The sequence below is a fragment of the Sturnira hondurensis genome, unplaced genomic scaffold, assembly GCF_014824575.4.
Source record: "Sturnira hondurensis isolate 20B ecotype Veracruz unplaced genomic scaffold, ASM1482457v3 Scaffold0021632, whole genome shotgun sequence".
NCBI classification, from domain to species: domain Eukaryota; kingdom Metazoa; phylum Chordata; class Mammalia; order Chiroptera; family Phyllostomidae; genus Sturnira; species Sturnira hondurensis.
Window position 1 is genome coordinate 4,759,884 of NW_028094263.1, and position 15,043 is coordinate 4,774,926.

The 15,043-nt window shown below is 42.6% G+C and overlaps 1 protein-coding gene across 3 annotated transcripts in view; it reads right to left on the minus strand.

The window, feature by feature from the left end:
• The window catches only part of IKZF3 (IKAROS family zinc finger 3), a 79,035-nt gene that overhangs the window by 20,335 nt on the left and 43,657 nt on the right, over nucleotides 1-15,043 (minus strand). For 2 of the 3 annotated variants that reach the window (XM_037033347.1, XM_037033345.1), the window contains exons 4-6: nucleotides 4,447-4,707; nucleotides 3,358-3,525; nucleotides 1,251-1,367 (exon numbers count right to left, since the gene is read on the minus strand). In XM_037033347.1, coding sequence (XP_036889242.1) covers nucleotides 1,251-1,367; nucleotides 3,358-3,525; nucleotides 4,447-4,707 — 546 coding nt within the window. Of the gene's footprint in view, nucleotides 1-1,250; nucleotides 1,368-3,357; nucleotides 3,526-4,446; nucleotides 4,708-5,040; nucleotides 5,264-15,043 lie in introns of those variants that run through there. The other variant, XM_037033348.1, reaches the window with a different exon arrangement.

The following is a 15,043-nucleotide window of genomic DNA, read 5'->3' on the forward strand; positions in this document are numbered from 1 at the left end:
AATCTAGTGTTTGAACCAATCAGCATTAGCCTATAGCTCAAAATATTGAATAAAATATGAACTTCCCAAAGCCACACGTAAGCATCACAACAAACCTTATGACTAGACAGGTATATGATTTTGGGGCCTCGTGCAAAGAAAACCCTTGCAGGTTTAGTCAACTGTGCCCTAGCCACCCTCAAGCTGCTCTGCTCTCAATCTTTGCTATTTCGGTTCATGGCAACAGCATTTTTCCTCACACGCCACATCAATCTGTTAGAAAGGCCTATTGGTGCTATGTTGACACACATTTAAGAATTAGAACACGTCTCACAGCTCCTACCACAACCGAGACACAATTTTCTCTTGCTTGAATGATGGCAATGGCCTCCTAACTACACTCTAATTTCCCTTCTCGCCCCCCAAACAATCTATTCTTAATAGCAAGTGGAGTGATTCTTTTCAAAGGAGATGTCCAATCATGTTACTTCTGTTCAAAACCCTCTGAAGATTTTCAATTCGCTTAAAGTAAGACTGGAAGTTTTTTCAATGGCCCACGAGGCCCTATAAGAACTGCTCTCCCATTTCCTCTCTGGCCTCATGTCCGCTCCAATCATGCAGGACTATTTCTACTTCTTCAAACTCAGGCCCCAGGGCCTTTGCACTTGCTGTTTCCTTGTTATCTGCAAGGCTCTCTCCGCATCCCTTTTGAAGCCTTCCCAGTACTTACTTCATTTTTTTAAATTCATTTATTTTTTTATTAAACCTGTTGGAGTAACATTAGTTAATAACATTCTATAAATTTCAGGTGTACGATTTTATTTTTCTGTTACTTATTTATTTTTTAAACTATATGTTATTGATTATGCTATTGCAGTTGCCCCAAGTTTTCCCCCTCTGCCCCACACCCCTGCCAGCAACCCCCCACTCCCTCAGGCAGTCCCCACATCTGGTGTACAGTTTTGTAAGGTGACATACACTCTACTGTGTGTCCACCACCTGAAGCCCAGTCTCCTTTCGTCACTGTGTATTTGGTCCTTTCTACCCTCTTCATCTTCCCCGCGCCCAGCAGGTTTCTTGATACTGTTTACTACCTTCTAGTATAGTGTACTAGGTACTCATTTACTCTGTGTGTGGTCTGTCTTTCCCCATGGAAACATGAACTCCACGAGGGCAGGGTTTTTCCGTGTCCTTACTGACCGCCGCGTCCCGCAGCCCAGAGCGGCAGCTGCTCACTGATCATGCGCAGCAGGCGTGCTGCGTGGACTCACCGGTCTCGCCCAGGTCAGCGCTCTGTAGGAATGTCCGGCAGCGCTCCTTGTGCTCCTCGAGGGAACTTCTCTGCTTGTAACTCCTTCCGCAAAACTCGCATTTATAGGGTTTCTCAACTATAAGGAGAGCACAGGGGGCACTCGGTGACCCTCAGGGTCACAGAACAGGGGCTCTGCGAAAACCGCGCTCTGGGAGGGAGGCTGCTGAGCGCAGCCAGAGAACTGGGCTAGTTCTGCAGCTGCGTTCCTTTTAAATTTGGTTAAGTGAAGCAAGGTTCACCAATGAAAGGGATGTGGATTTAATGATTAGCATGGAACATGGTGGTTTGGCTCCAGATCCAGTCTTGCTTCTTTAGGAAACAATACGGGACCTTTTTATTCTTCAAGGAAGTTGGTGTGGTTTAAGAATGAAATAGGAAGAGATCACTTCTGGTGTGACATCCATCACATTGTACTTCGTGCTCTACTCTGCGGGAGTCAGCCATTCAGCTAGAAACGGATGGCCTTTTTAGAGCATCGACATATTTAGATACATTCAGCTCATCCTTGCCAAGTGGCTATGCCCAAGTCTAGGCTAAATCAATAAAAACAGAGTGATGAACTGAGGGTATTTTTGAGTAGTAGAAATAAGAATTGCAAAAATGACTTCATCTTAATTTCTAAGATACAAAAGAAACACAACACAAAGGTTTCCACGAAAGTTCATCCATACAATTCAGGCCCTTTATTGTCCCAACTCGTCCAAAAGCGCCATTGCTTAAAGTGTGTAAATAATAACTTCAACTCCATGTGTAGGGCCGGCCTTTCTGATCTGTTGATACAATGTGCTTCTATGAATTTGCCAGAGTTTTAGAAACTGAGATTTTAAAGTTTTCTGATCCTCTTGCTCTGTTTAAAACGGAGCCTTTGGGACTGAAAGCACTCGAAGATCCTTACGGACTCCCAAATGAAAAGAAAGGTAGGTTTACTCGGGCTAAAAATGTTCCGTTTCCACCTAAATTGGTGTCTGGTAACGTCTTTCTTAAAAATGACTGCTACTCTTGGCCCTTCCTTGAAAAAAGCAGCGGACGAGAACTGTCCTCATTTGGGGACCAAACTCAGCCTCAGTTCACTATTCTGAACACTGAGCTGTAAACGAAACCCGCCTTTTGCTGTTTATCTGTTTGTGATGTCTCACAGTGCATTTTGTTGGGGTTGACTTGATTAATCCTTAGTCTCTGAACTACGACCAGCTGAGGATCTGGGGTTGGGTTTTAGTCAAAGCAGTATGTGGATTGACTTAAAAACAAAACTTTTTTTTTCTTCAATTAAAATTTTGTCAGATAACATCAAGAACATGAGGTCCCCAATTTGAAAAATAGAGTCAGTTTTATTTTTTCTAGGAGGGAAATTCTAGATGTTAAAAACAAATTTATTATGTTGTTTGGTTAAAATTAGAAGCAAAATATACCAAGAGAAGACATTGTTTTTTAATCATTCTTACTGCTGTTTCTCTTTTAGAGATTAAAAATAAATAGGCTGATTAAGAAGAAAGCTGGATTTAAGAAATTTAGCTCATGTATACCAAAACTAATACAATGATACTTACATTTCAACAACAACAAAAAATTTAGCCCAGAATGGCCCAAATAACCACCTACCAATGATTTATGCCCAGTTTACAGTTGAACATAGTGTATAAACTGTACAACATTGGCTTGTTCAGACTTTTGAATAAAAAGTATACGTGTGTGTGTTTTAAGGAAAATAATCTTTTAATAGAGCGTCCCATAAGAAAATACTGATGGCTATCATTTTTTTTTTCACAAGATCTCAAAAGGCAAAAACCAAAAATGAAAAAGGAGCTTTTATAGGGCAGGCTCTTCCTGTCTCAGTTGTTCTCTAGGGGAGCAAGGATGGTGAGGAGATGATCATCCCGGGTGAGCCAGACGGAGAGCAATTAATGCCTTAATGGAAGTGTAATTAGCCCTAGAGGTCTCTGCTGTTGTAACCCTTCAGAACAGGGATGACGGATGCACACCTCCCTGCTTAACTCCTTCTGGTTTCCACAGCGGGCACTGAGGGACACACGGGTACCAGACGGGGAATGCTCATTGCGCTCACTTACCAGAATGTGTTCTGAGATGACCTGTGAGTGCATCCCTTCTCTGGCATGCGTAGTTGCAGAGATGACACTTGAAAGGTTTTTCCCCTGTGTGCAGTTTAATGTGGCGGAGGAGGTTACCTTTCTGAGTAAAAGATGCCCCGCACTGATTACACTGGAATGGGCGTTCACCTTCAAAAACGACAAAAGGGAGATTTCTGATCACACAGACGAGACGCCTTGGGCTAAAGCTCATCCTAGACGGCTCTGTTCTTACTGGGATCGGCTGGGAGCTGTAGTTCAAGGCAAACATGAGACTTCCTTAGGGGAACTTCCCTCTAGAAGAGAAGGAACACTCCCCTACTGCCTACCAAGGCTATTTCAGGTTTCATCTCGTCTTGAATCAGATCAAAAAATAAAATAAAACAAAAACAAGAGTAGCTCTAGGTGTAAATTTTCACATTACTTAGCAATCTTTTTAAATATAATCTCAATCTGAAAAAAAAAGGAGCCACAGACTCAAGTCCTAATAAGCTCTTGGGGGCCAGAAATGCTTCTTTTAAAAGGAGTCATAACAGATGGAATCTGTTGGACTCAGTGGGACTCATATTTTTATGCATTTCTATAGACTGTTTATTGTCTGAAGATAAACTTTTTAAAACTGGTAATAAAAACTATGTCCTTTCATCTACCAAATTTGAACCCAATATAATGAGTATTATATTCCAATATAATGAGTATTATATCCCAATATAATGAGATCTGCTTTTTATAAAAGTTATGCAAAAATATAACGAAGATGCTTAAGAAGCATATTACACAATTCAACTCCTACTTATTAACCGAAGAAAAAAAATATTTGGCTGACCCAGAACACTGCTCTCTATAGTTCTGGGTTTTTTTATTCATAACATTTGCAATGTTTGCCAAATGCATCGTGAAGCAGGAATAAAAATTGCTGGGTAAATGGAAATGCAAAGAGGGAGAGATACATCAGAATTATAGCAAAAAATCAATGAAAAAATCAAAAGTCATCCCACATTCCAACATTTCATTTCTCACACGGCTGCATTAGGACAGTTTTCAGAAAAATGGATAAAGGAGGCTATTTACCAGTATGGCTCCGCTTATGAACCATTAAGACATTGAAGCTAATGCAGGATAATCCACACACATCGCAGTTCATCTTGCCACTGGTCGGCCTGTTACTATCGTATGAGACAACATGTCTCTCCAACTTAATGTTTTCATATTCATTATACTCTCTTGAATAGCTGTAAGGAATTTCAGGCTCTTCTGCATTTCCCATGGGCTCTGGTTTCAAAACGTTCTCATCCCTTTCACTGTATTCATCTTTCACTTTCATTGAATCGTCTGCGGGGAGGAAAATGCAAGAAATGAACAATGATTGCATTTGGATCTCTCCAACCAGCTCGAAGAGCAGACCCACAACTGACAAATAGTGAAGCTAACATGATATTATACATATAAGAAAATGCCATTAAGATGATCACTAATCACTGGAATTCAGAACCATAGTCAGGGACACACACACACACACACACACACACGACAGCATTTTAGGCCATCCAGAAAAGTAGAGAGAATAGACTTCAGCTCTGCCTTCTCAAAGCAACTATGAAAAACAGCATTCTGAGCAACTCTCATCCCGTGCTGGGGGAGGAGAAAAGTTTTCAGATCTAGTACCTTTTTTGGTGGCTTCAGTGAAAAGCCAGGGTGATGTGCTCTTTGGTTGCAAGAAGAGAATACTGTTTTAATTCGTCCAACGGGTCCAATTTAAGCCGCTAAGATTGACAGTTGAATAGTCCCTATTGTTTTTCTGACTCGAAGCCAGGCTTTGCCTCTTCCCCTTCCATGCTGATGCACTCATGCTAACACGAGTCTTATCTATCTCTCTTGAAACTGATAAAGAGACATTGAAAGTAGAGGAAGCTGGCAGTGCTAGTGAAATACTGTTGAGAAAGATAAAAGGAGAAGTAATTCTCTAACACAACCTTCTAAAGAGTCACTTTCATTGACAGGTAAAGGGGGCCCAACCCAAGCAAGGGGAAGGGCACCTCTATCCAAGTCAGGGAGGGCTGAGCTCAAGATCCCAGAACCGTAGGACCGGACAGGGAGAAGGGTCTGGTCCAAGCGAGCTGGCTGACCAGGTACCATCTTAGAAACAGTTGCCACGCTCTTAAACTGAAGAACGTAAGGAATGAAGCAGACAAATTTATGTACTAACCAAACCTAAATAGTTGCCCGATGTGATAATAATAAACATTTATGAGGGATTTTCATATATATAAAACATGCTTTTTCAAACATTCATTCTTAGAAATTGGAAGTCGTACTTCCCCATGAGGAATCATAAATCAGTGGAATATTAGGGCTGGAAGGAAGTTTAGAGATCATCTAATCCAACTCTCTTGTTTTGCAAATACGGCGATTTGGGAAGAGAGATGTTTTTGGGGGATCTGTTTAAGGTTACACAGTCAGTCAATGACAGACAGGATCAGAATGCTGAACGTGGATCTGACCTCTCACGGTAGCCACGGGAAGTCTAAGTGGCTCATTACTAACCTATTACACATTCTCCCATCAATGCTGTAGATGTAAAAACCCAAAACACCCTGAAGAAAAGATATTAAAAAAAAAAAAAAAACGACCTCCCTTCAAAAACACCAGTGAGCGCAGCTCCTGTGGCCACACAGGAGGAAGTACAAGTGCAGCTGTGCCTGGCTTGCTACCTCCAACCAAGTTTCAATTTTCACTTCTATCAAGGTTACCTTTCATCTATATTAACTGTGTTTGCTTAATAGAGCACGACAGGGCCTAACCACCAACAGAGGAGCCATCGCTGCGGCCCCGTTCCACCCCTCCTCACCACGCTTCATGGTCCACAACCTCTCACTCTCTTAAAAAGATGCAGGGCTATAGGATAAGTCCTACATGCTTTGCCCATCGTATGCATCCAGGTTATTATAGCAATTGATATCCATTTCCTAGATGGAAAGAGCTTCAATCCTTTCTTTCTCTGGACAGGTCTCATCTGCTTTCAGATGGAATTTTTTGCTCAAGGGATTTTTGTTTCAAAACACTTTTTTTTTTTTTTAGAGAAGGATGCACCTGAGGTGCGTCCTCTCCTCTCTTCCTCCATCACTCCAGCTGTGGGTGATATCCCACCAAGGCTCGAGTGCTCTTCAGTTTGCATGTAGGCGTTTAAAAGAACCTCAACGGAAAGCTTCAGCTTCTGAAAACCCGAAGCAGCCGATAGAAAAGGGCCAGCAGAAAAAAAAAATCCTTTAAATTTGGGTTATAAAATGTTAATGTGAACCGACTCAGGGCTTTCCGTGGTCAGTGACAATTAAAAATGAGTAAGGGCAATGTGTTGGGTCTTTCTGAAAACACGGAACAGAACAGAGTTAGTTGCCCCTTCCCTCAGGATTTTGGCTTTAGTAAACTTGACTTAGAACTCAAGATACACCTACCAGGCTCAAGACAAAATCTTGGTGCTTGTCCTTAGGACTTCGCTATAGAACAAGGAAGGCAGTATTTGAGACCAAGGGGCCCCAGGGAAGGCATGAGAGCCATGGACAGGCATCACGGAAGTTTCTTGGACTTACTGAACCCAAAGAGTTCCTGGTATGATTGTTGGTTTGTCCTTAGTGTGTTACCAGTTTTATTAATTTTTAAAATATTTTATTTATTCTTAGAGAGAGGAGTAGGGAGAGAGAAAGAGAGGGAAACATCCATGTGTTGTTGCCTCTCCCACACGCCCTCCTGGGGACCTGGCCCGCAACCCAGGCATGTGCCCTGACGGGGAATTGAACCAGCGACCCTTTCATTCGTAAGCCTGCGCTCAATCCACTGAGCCACAACAGCCCGGGCACGTCTTACCAGTTTTAGATAAAAGATCTGCATGGCCTCTCCACACAGTTACAGATCAACATTTCGTTACGGTTTACCATGTGAAGGTTAACAGTTTAATATTAGAATACATTTAGTAGCTAAGACACAAACGAGAGATCATTGGGTTTAGCAGCCAGTCTCCAAATATAGTTCACCAAAACCACCAGGGAAGACACGAGGCTGCTCTAATGAAGAGATTCATTCTCTCCCCTGGGAGGTAGATGTACTGAGATAGAGGAAAGGAAGGCATCCTACTCAGTACCGATCTCTTGAAAATATCAATAAACACGTCTAAAATCAAACTTGTCCTCTTTGAACCCAAACCTGCTTCTCATGCGCGACTTTTTAATGTTTAAAAATGGCACCTTCCTTTTTCCAGTCTCCAAGTCTTAAAGCCAGAATTCTTTTCCTTCCCACCTTCACGCCCAGTCAGCGCTGAGGACCTGCGGAGTCTAGGTCCTCAGGCTGTCCAGGGGCAACTCCCCTTTTCCAATCCCTTTGCGATTTAGTTTGGCCTCTTGTTTCATCACACCTACACTCCTCCTCTGTCGGCATTCTTTTCTAGATTCACTACGAAAGTACTCTGCGCCTCCTTCCTCTACGGCCTCAAAACCGATGTAAAAGTCCCTCCATCTGGTTTCGGCCTGAATTCTTTACTGAATCTGCTCCCCTGAAAATCAGCCATCTCCTGATTCCTAAATCCAAAGGCCTTCTGTGTGCTCTTCTCCCCAGCTTCTCTGTAGCCCCTGCCGCAGGTCGTGGCTCCTAGTTCTTCTCTTCTCCTGCTTCCTCCCCGAAACATCCTTCTTTCCTTACCTTGTGGATGGCTTCTTTCCTAGCTCTTTTTTCTCCCTCTGCTTCCCAAATGCAGTCCTTAACTCTCCTTTTTCTTCCCTCTATTCATCTCCCCTATGGCAACTTCATCTACTCGTAAGGTTTCGACTAGCATTTTGTATCAATAATCCCCAAATATATATCTCCAGGGGTAATCTCTCTCCCCTTCCCCAGATTTCTCTTCCCAAAGGCCTCCTAAGTGACTTCTCAGTTACTCAGGCTGGAATCTTTACGGTCATCTTCCTTTCCTCTTGTTTTGCCCCACATTCAACCAATCACCTCTTGGTTCTGTTTTTGTTCTCTCTCCAATCTGCTTCTCCTCCCTGCTGCGTTGCACGCCCAGCATCCTAAATCTCAGCCTGACTGCCCTTCCCAAGAGCTACTGTGGCGGCCTCCACATGCTCTTCCTGACTCTTTTCTCCTTTCCAGCTCGCCCTTTGCCTCACCGCCATATCGTCCTTCCTAGATGACAGCTCCTGGCATATCACGGCCCTGTCAAAATTCTTCAATATCCTACATCACCAACAAAATTAAATCCAAACTGAGAAACAAAGACTTTAAAAGAGACTTTCAACATCTGGCCGCAACCTATCTTTGTAATATTGGTTTTGATTACTCAGATATCTTTAACCAAACTAAACAACTTCTAAGTATTCTTCACGTTATTACTCCCACTGCCGAAAAGGTCTTTTCCCAACACTGCCTCAGGTCCAAATCCTAGACACATTTTTTCCCCTACACATCTTTTAAGATCAAACTGATAGGCCATTCTCCTCCCCCCATGAGGCCTTTCCTTGTTCCCCCTCCTGCAAAATCATTTATTCCTCCTTTCTCTGAGTTACTGATAAACTCGCCTCATCTCTCATATGGACACGAAAACTATCTGAGGTCAGAAGATACACAGGTTGGTTTGTTTGCGAACATTTTGTTTTAACTTAGTACTCCCATAGCACCGCTTAACCTATGTATGTGAGACCAAATATTGTGTAGTTTTAAAATAGAAATTTTGGGGGTCTCAGCAGAGACTTACTAATTGGGAACATGCATTAAAAACATGCTCTGTAGGTAGATCTTCTGCACAATGGAGTTTGGAACCACTGCTCTAGAGACTGACAGTGTTCTACATAAGTCCATACAGAATAAATACTTAGAATATGAATATTTCACTGCATTGGCCTCCTAACTGGTCCCCAGAGTATCTGACCTCCATTTATACTATATCCTATTACCCAGTGAACCATCATATTGCACTAAAACCCTAGTTCAGATATTTGCAATGATTTCATTTTGCAATGATTCCAGGGTAAGGTCCAAACTCCCTAGTGAGACATTCAAGGGCCCGTCCAGGACCAGCCCCGACCCTACCTGAGCATCTCTCCCCTTCCTCAGACCATTGCGATTCTCACTAGTCTCCTGGAATCATCCTTTCCCCTGGATCAGGACTTGCTCCTCAAAGTGAGGTCCTTGGATCAGAAGTGCCACCATCCCAGCCCTGGCTGGTATAGCTCAGTGGATTGAGCGCGGGCCTGCTAACCAAAGGATTGCGGTTCGATTCCCAGTCAAGGCACATACTTGGGTTGCAGGCCAGTTCCCAGCAGGGGATGCACAAGTGGCAACCATACACTGATATTTCTCTCCCTCTCTCCTTCCCTTCCCCTCTAAAGATAAATGAATAAAATCTATTTAAAAAAAGATTTGCAAAAAAGAAGTGCCAGCATCCCCGGGGAGCTTGTTAGATGTGCAGACTCTCAGGCCCCACCCAAGGCCCAGCGGGTCTGTGTTGGCATTTTATTAAGATCCTCAAGCCCCTCAAGGATTCTTCTGCACGCTGAAGTTCAAGGAGCACAGCAGCAATATGACTAATCACAGTTTTCCAAGCCTCTTCTCCAGTCTTTCCCCCATATCAACATTCTAGTCAAACTTCAAGATGCTCTTTAAATGCCTTTTCTTCCAGGCAGTCTTCCTTGATACCCTAAACTAAAAACAAAATGCTCAGTTTCCATGCTTTGTCCTGTATCTACCTCATTCTAATTTATGTTTAGCATGACATTATTCACTTCTACAGATGCACTTTATGTGGTGGCTATGTTCGTAAAACGTTACATGTAAAACCAGTAATGTTGTTCCCCGGATTTACATTATACATTCAGAGATGTTTATTTTCATGCTTCACTGATTTTCAGTTGTCAGTGACTGGCAACTCCTGAAGGCAGAACAGCTTTAAAATCTGGCAAGAAATAGTTGAGTATAGTTGAGGAGCTGCCCCACAGTCTCCCAAAGTCTTTTGTCAAGTGAGACACCTTTTGTAATGTGAACAATCTCCTGTTTTCATTTCGTAAGTTCCAGTCTCTTGTAACACGTATCAGGTTTCTTAGACACGGAACTAAAATTGCCACTTGAAAGACTATTAAGAATCTTCACAGGCCTTAGCAATATTCTACTTTCTGAGCCAGGGTTACTTCTTAAGTGGGTCCACGCATGCTTATTTTGTTATTCTTTAAATTACCCATGAAATTATATTTGCCTTCTTGTACGTATGATAGATACCATAATAAAAAATGTTAAAGGCTTCCTGAGTAAATGTTTTATAATTGAACTCGTGGAGAAAAGGACATACCAAACCACAAATTGCTGATAAAGGTAACTGCTAAACATTCCCCGGGGGCGGGGGCGCGTAGAGGGGGAGAAGATGTCTAAACTGAATCTAACCCATGGAAAATTAGATTCAACTGAACTTCTTTCCAAAGGAGCTCCTCCGGGGTGCAGTTGCTCCCATCTTTGTCTGTGTTCTGGAGACGACACACACTGACACACACACACCCCAGAGAGAATTTTGTAGGCTGGAGAGAACAAAGGCCTGGCTCACTGGGGCTGATGCACATGGTTTCATTTCCTGGGGTGATGGTTATCGCATGAAAGGCTTGCACTCCAGAGTAGACATTTTTGGTTTCACCTGAGACATTGCAAAAACAATGGGTCTTGGAAAGGATCCAACATCTGAATCCTTCAGGGGCAGTAGCCGTCTCAGCCAACTGTGCCTCCGTTTGTTTTTACAGGCACATAAAATGCTCGGTTGGAGAGGAGAACCTATCAGAGGTGGCAAAGGGAACAGGCGGCTTGGGTGTCTCGGACAGCATGTTGCCAGTAGGAATTTCCCAGTGTAAAAAAAGGGGGTTCTGAAGTTCTGCTCTGAACCATGAGGCCTCAGGATCCAACTCAAAGAAGGACAAAGTTTGGAGTAAGTTCGGAGTCGCCTCAAGTTTGCCAGAGATAGTGTGAGGAGGGAGGGAACAAGACCGAGGCTGTCAGACGGGGAAGGCACAAAAGGGAGGTGCTGTGTAAGTGCTTTACAAGGAGTGGGGGTCATAACCGTGAAATCCTCAGCTCGTGCAAAAGTCAACTGGATAACAAAGAAGCTTAATCATCTTAATGTGGCATTTTAATGATGCCACTGATTTGCTATGCCAATTCAGAGATAATGAGGCCCTAATGCTACAGATGTTCAGCCAGGCTAAAAGAAAGGGAGGGGGCGCGTTTCCAGCGTGCCATTTTCTAACTATCCAATTAAACAAATTGGGAAAGCATCTAAATAGTTTACCAGGTTTTGACAGCTGTTAATAGGATTTAGAAGCTCGAAGCACTAAAGAGCAAAATGGGAGATATATGGATTGTAGGCATTTAATCTACAGAGTTGGTTGCTATGACCCAGTACAGCACAAATGGATGAATTAGAACAGTTCTCCTTATAAAATTAATGTCTGTACTCCTTTCCCACAATGGCCTCTTTGTATCAGGAACAAGAACATTGAAATTATGGGTCACTGTCGTTTTCTAATTTACATTTTTATGTGTAAAGTGAGGAGGGGGAAAAAGACAATGATATTTGGAGAACTAAAGAATAAGAAGTTTTAGTGTTTGCTAACCAGGAAAATTATAAAGCCTCAAAGAAAATGAAACGTTTGGTCATTGATGTATGTAATCCATTATGTTTTCGTTTTTTCCCTTCTTTAAAATTTAAAATGACATATAGACATTTTTAAAACACCCAATGTTGGGAAAAACAACTGTAAAAGGTTAATCAGACCAATAAGAAATAAAATGTTACCATCTCAATAGCAGCGAAACAAGAGATGGTAGTATGATACTTGGTTTGGTTCAAGTTATCAGCAAAACATAGACTTTTAAATTTGCCCTTAAAGAATCTAAACTGGTAATTAGTCAATCATACTACTTCAAGTTCAAGAGCACTAGCATGAAAACATGAAGAAAGTCTTGGTTGCAAAGGAACCACTCTCGATTTTACTAATGGCATTAATCTTTGTCTTATTATCTGACTATCAAATAGCTCATTCGTTGCCATAATAATAAAAACTTTGCTCACTAATTTCAGTGCAATTTTTTGCTCTCCCATTAGAACAAGAGGAGATTCGTTCCTTCCAACAGCAGGAACGCACTACCCACCAGCAGTAGGTAAAGTCTGAGCAGCTCGGCTGGGCTAGACTCTTCGGATATCATGGGACCAGGCTGATTCTTTGTCCCGAGTTGTGTGGACTGGAAAACACGGCGTGTGAAAGTTCCTTCTAAGCTCTAAAGAAGTGCACAAGTGTATTTTTTCATTTTTCTCCATTCTAACTCAAAACTTTGTACTGCTTATTTAACCTACATATTATTCTGAAAATAACTCTTATCCATTGAAAGGGATAAGAGACATGAGGGACATGTCAAAGTGAATGAGGGACAATACACTGAATGAGGTCAAGGTTTTCACTGTAGCCTCGACATAATGGAGCATCGACTAAAGTGTGCACCTAGTACATGTGTCATGTGTACTAAGTACATGTGCACCTAGTACATGTGTCACATGTAAATCCAGAGGGAAAAGCCTTTCTCTTCATTATCATATCTTCATATAGAATATTCACTTTCTTGGAACAGAATTTAGCTTACAAATTTACAGCATATTAAAATGTAACTCCTAAAAAAATTCAAAAATTGCCATTCAAATGTCATTAAATTGACTAAAAACATTCTGTCACGACACCGAACCCAAGAACCTGGGTAAGGGGAGAAATGAAAACGTCTTCTCTATGCAGAGCATTAAGAAGTTCGTGATACACACAGTATGTGTATTGTTACATGACAGTCAACAGGTTTACTCCCCACACAGACACGAAGGGTCTTCAAGGCACGTTTTAATAGTATCTGTGACCCCAGAACCTTTCAGAAGGCCCAGTTACTATAGGTACTGAGTGACTAAATAAATGAATGAGCTCTGAGGGCAAGCTGAACCAATTAATGATAGTCAGGTCAGGCAGGGAAGAAGGAACATCAATTTGGCACAGCACTCCCTAACTTGTCCACGACATTCTCCAGGCGAGCTGTGGTGTGCAGTTTCCCTTCACGGCACATCAGGAAAAGGCCCAGGCGCCGCGGTGGCAGCAGGCATCCAGCTGTCTGCTGTGCCGGTGGTGGTCTGGCTCCTGCCCTCTTACTGCTTAACACTGCCCCCGACTCACCCCTGCTTCTTGAACCTCTTCCCTGGCTCTATTTCTCCTTCATCTATTTATCTCCCACACTCGCTCCTCTTTTGCCTCAGGTGTGAAGGATTTCCAGGGCTCTTTGTCTTGAAACGTTTGGTTTTTCACTCTATGCAGTATCCTAATCCAACTTGTTGTTGCTGACGACTCTCAAATCTGTATCTCCAGCCTGGTCTTTCCTGTGGGGCCCAGTAGACACTTCCAGTCATTTCTTGGATTTCTTACACTTGTTTCACACTCAGCAAGTCGCAACCTAGCTCATTTGTTCTCTCCTTTTACTTCCTTACTAAATCTGCCCCTCCTACGATAGTCCCCATTTCCCCTCCACATAGCGGCTGCTTCACGTCAACATGACCCCACTTGCGCCCTCAACCTGAGCACCATGGCTGGCATACAGCCCAGTGAGTGACAGCTTACCAAATGAGTGGAAGGAAGAAGAGAAGGCGAGAAGGAAGGAGGGAGCAAATAATTATTCTGTTCTTTACTTCAAGTACAAAACTAAGGTTGGACGTGTTTAAAAAATTGCACAGGTTATCATTTTGCCCGAGGCTAGCACGTTAGGCCACAGCAGAAGCAAAACACCTGATAGTTCTTTTAACTTAAGGTACGCCAATCAGACCCAAAGGGTATAAAAGGTTTTTGGAAGAGAAGGAAATAAGTATAATAATTAAGAATTAAAAGATTCTCGTTCTTTTTTTTTTAAAACATGCAATTAATTAAAACAAAATATGCACAGGAGACCGTGGGGGCAGGCAGCTGAGATAGGAGCTAAAAATATCTATAAAGGGCTCTGTGGACAAAGGAAAATAATGTTCCTTACGAAATCTGCAAGGAGCTGCCTCTAAGGAGACATGGGTTACCCTTTCCAAACCGTGAAAACAGACATGCGTACTAAATCCGAAAGCAGGTCAGACAACACTTCGTCGGAGAAGCTGCACTTTGAAAGGCAGCGGCAGAGCATTCCATCAGTGGCTCTCTGGCGACAGACGATGCTCACATGTTCAGTCTGCAGCAACGCTCAGGACTTGGACACATCCAAGATGCCTGAGTGGCCACACTGGAGCCAGGGGACGCCCAAGGACTTTGTCATTTATAACAAGTCTTTTTGATTTGCGACGTGGCTTCACATCTTTTCTAATAAACAGACTGTTTTAGGTTCTGGGGAAAAACCCCAAAACATGTACCAAATAATATAAAATTTACTATCTGCTACATATTATTTAGATTTTTCTTCCTCTCTGTTTCTTCCATCTCTCTCTGGTTTTCAAATAATGGAACAGAGCACTAGGAAACGTGGAAGGAACTCAGCACCCACTCGTCCTGGGCGAATGTGCGATGTTAAAGGCACCTAAGGGAATAAGCTCTCTTGGCACTGAAACATGCTCGTCCCTGGGGGTAAAGTGTAACAACTGTTTAACAGCTGC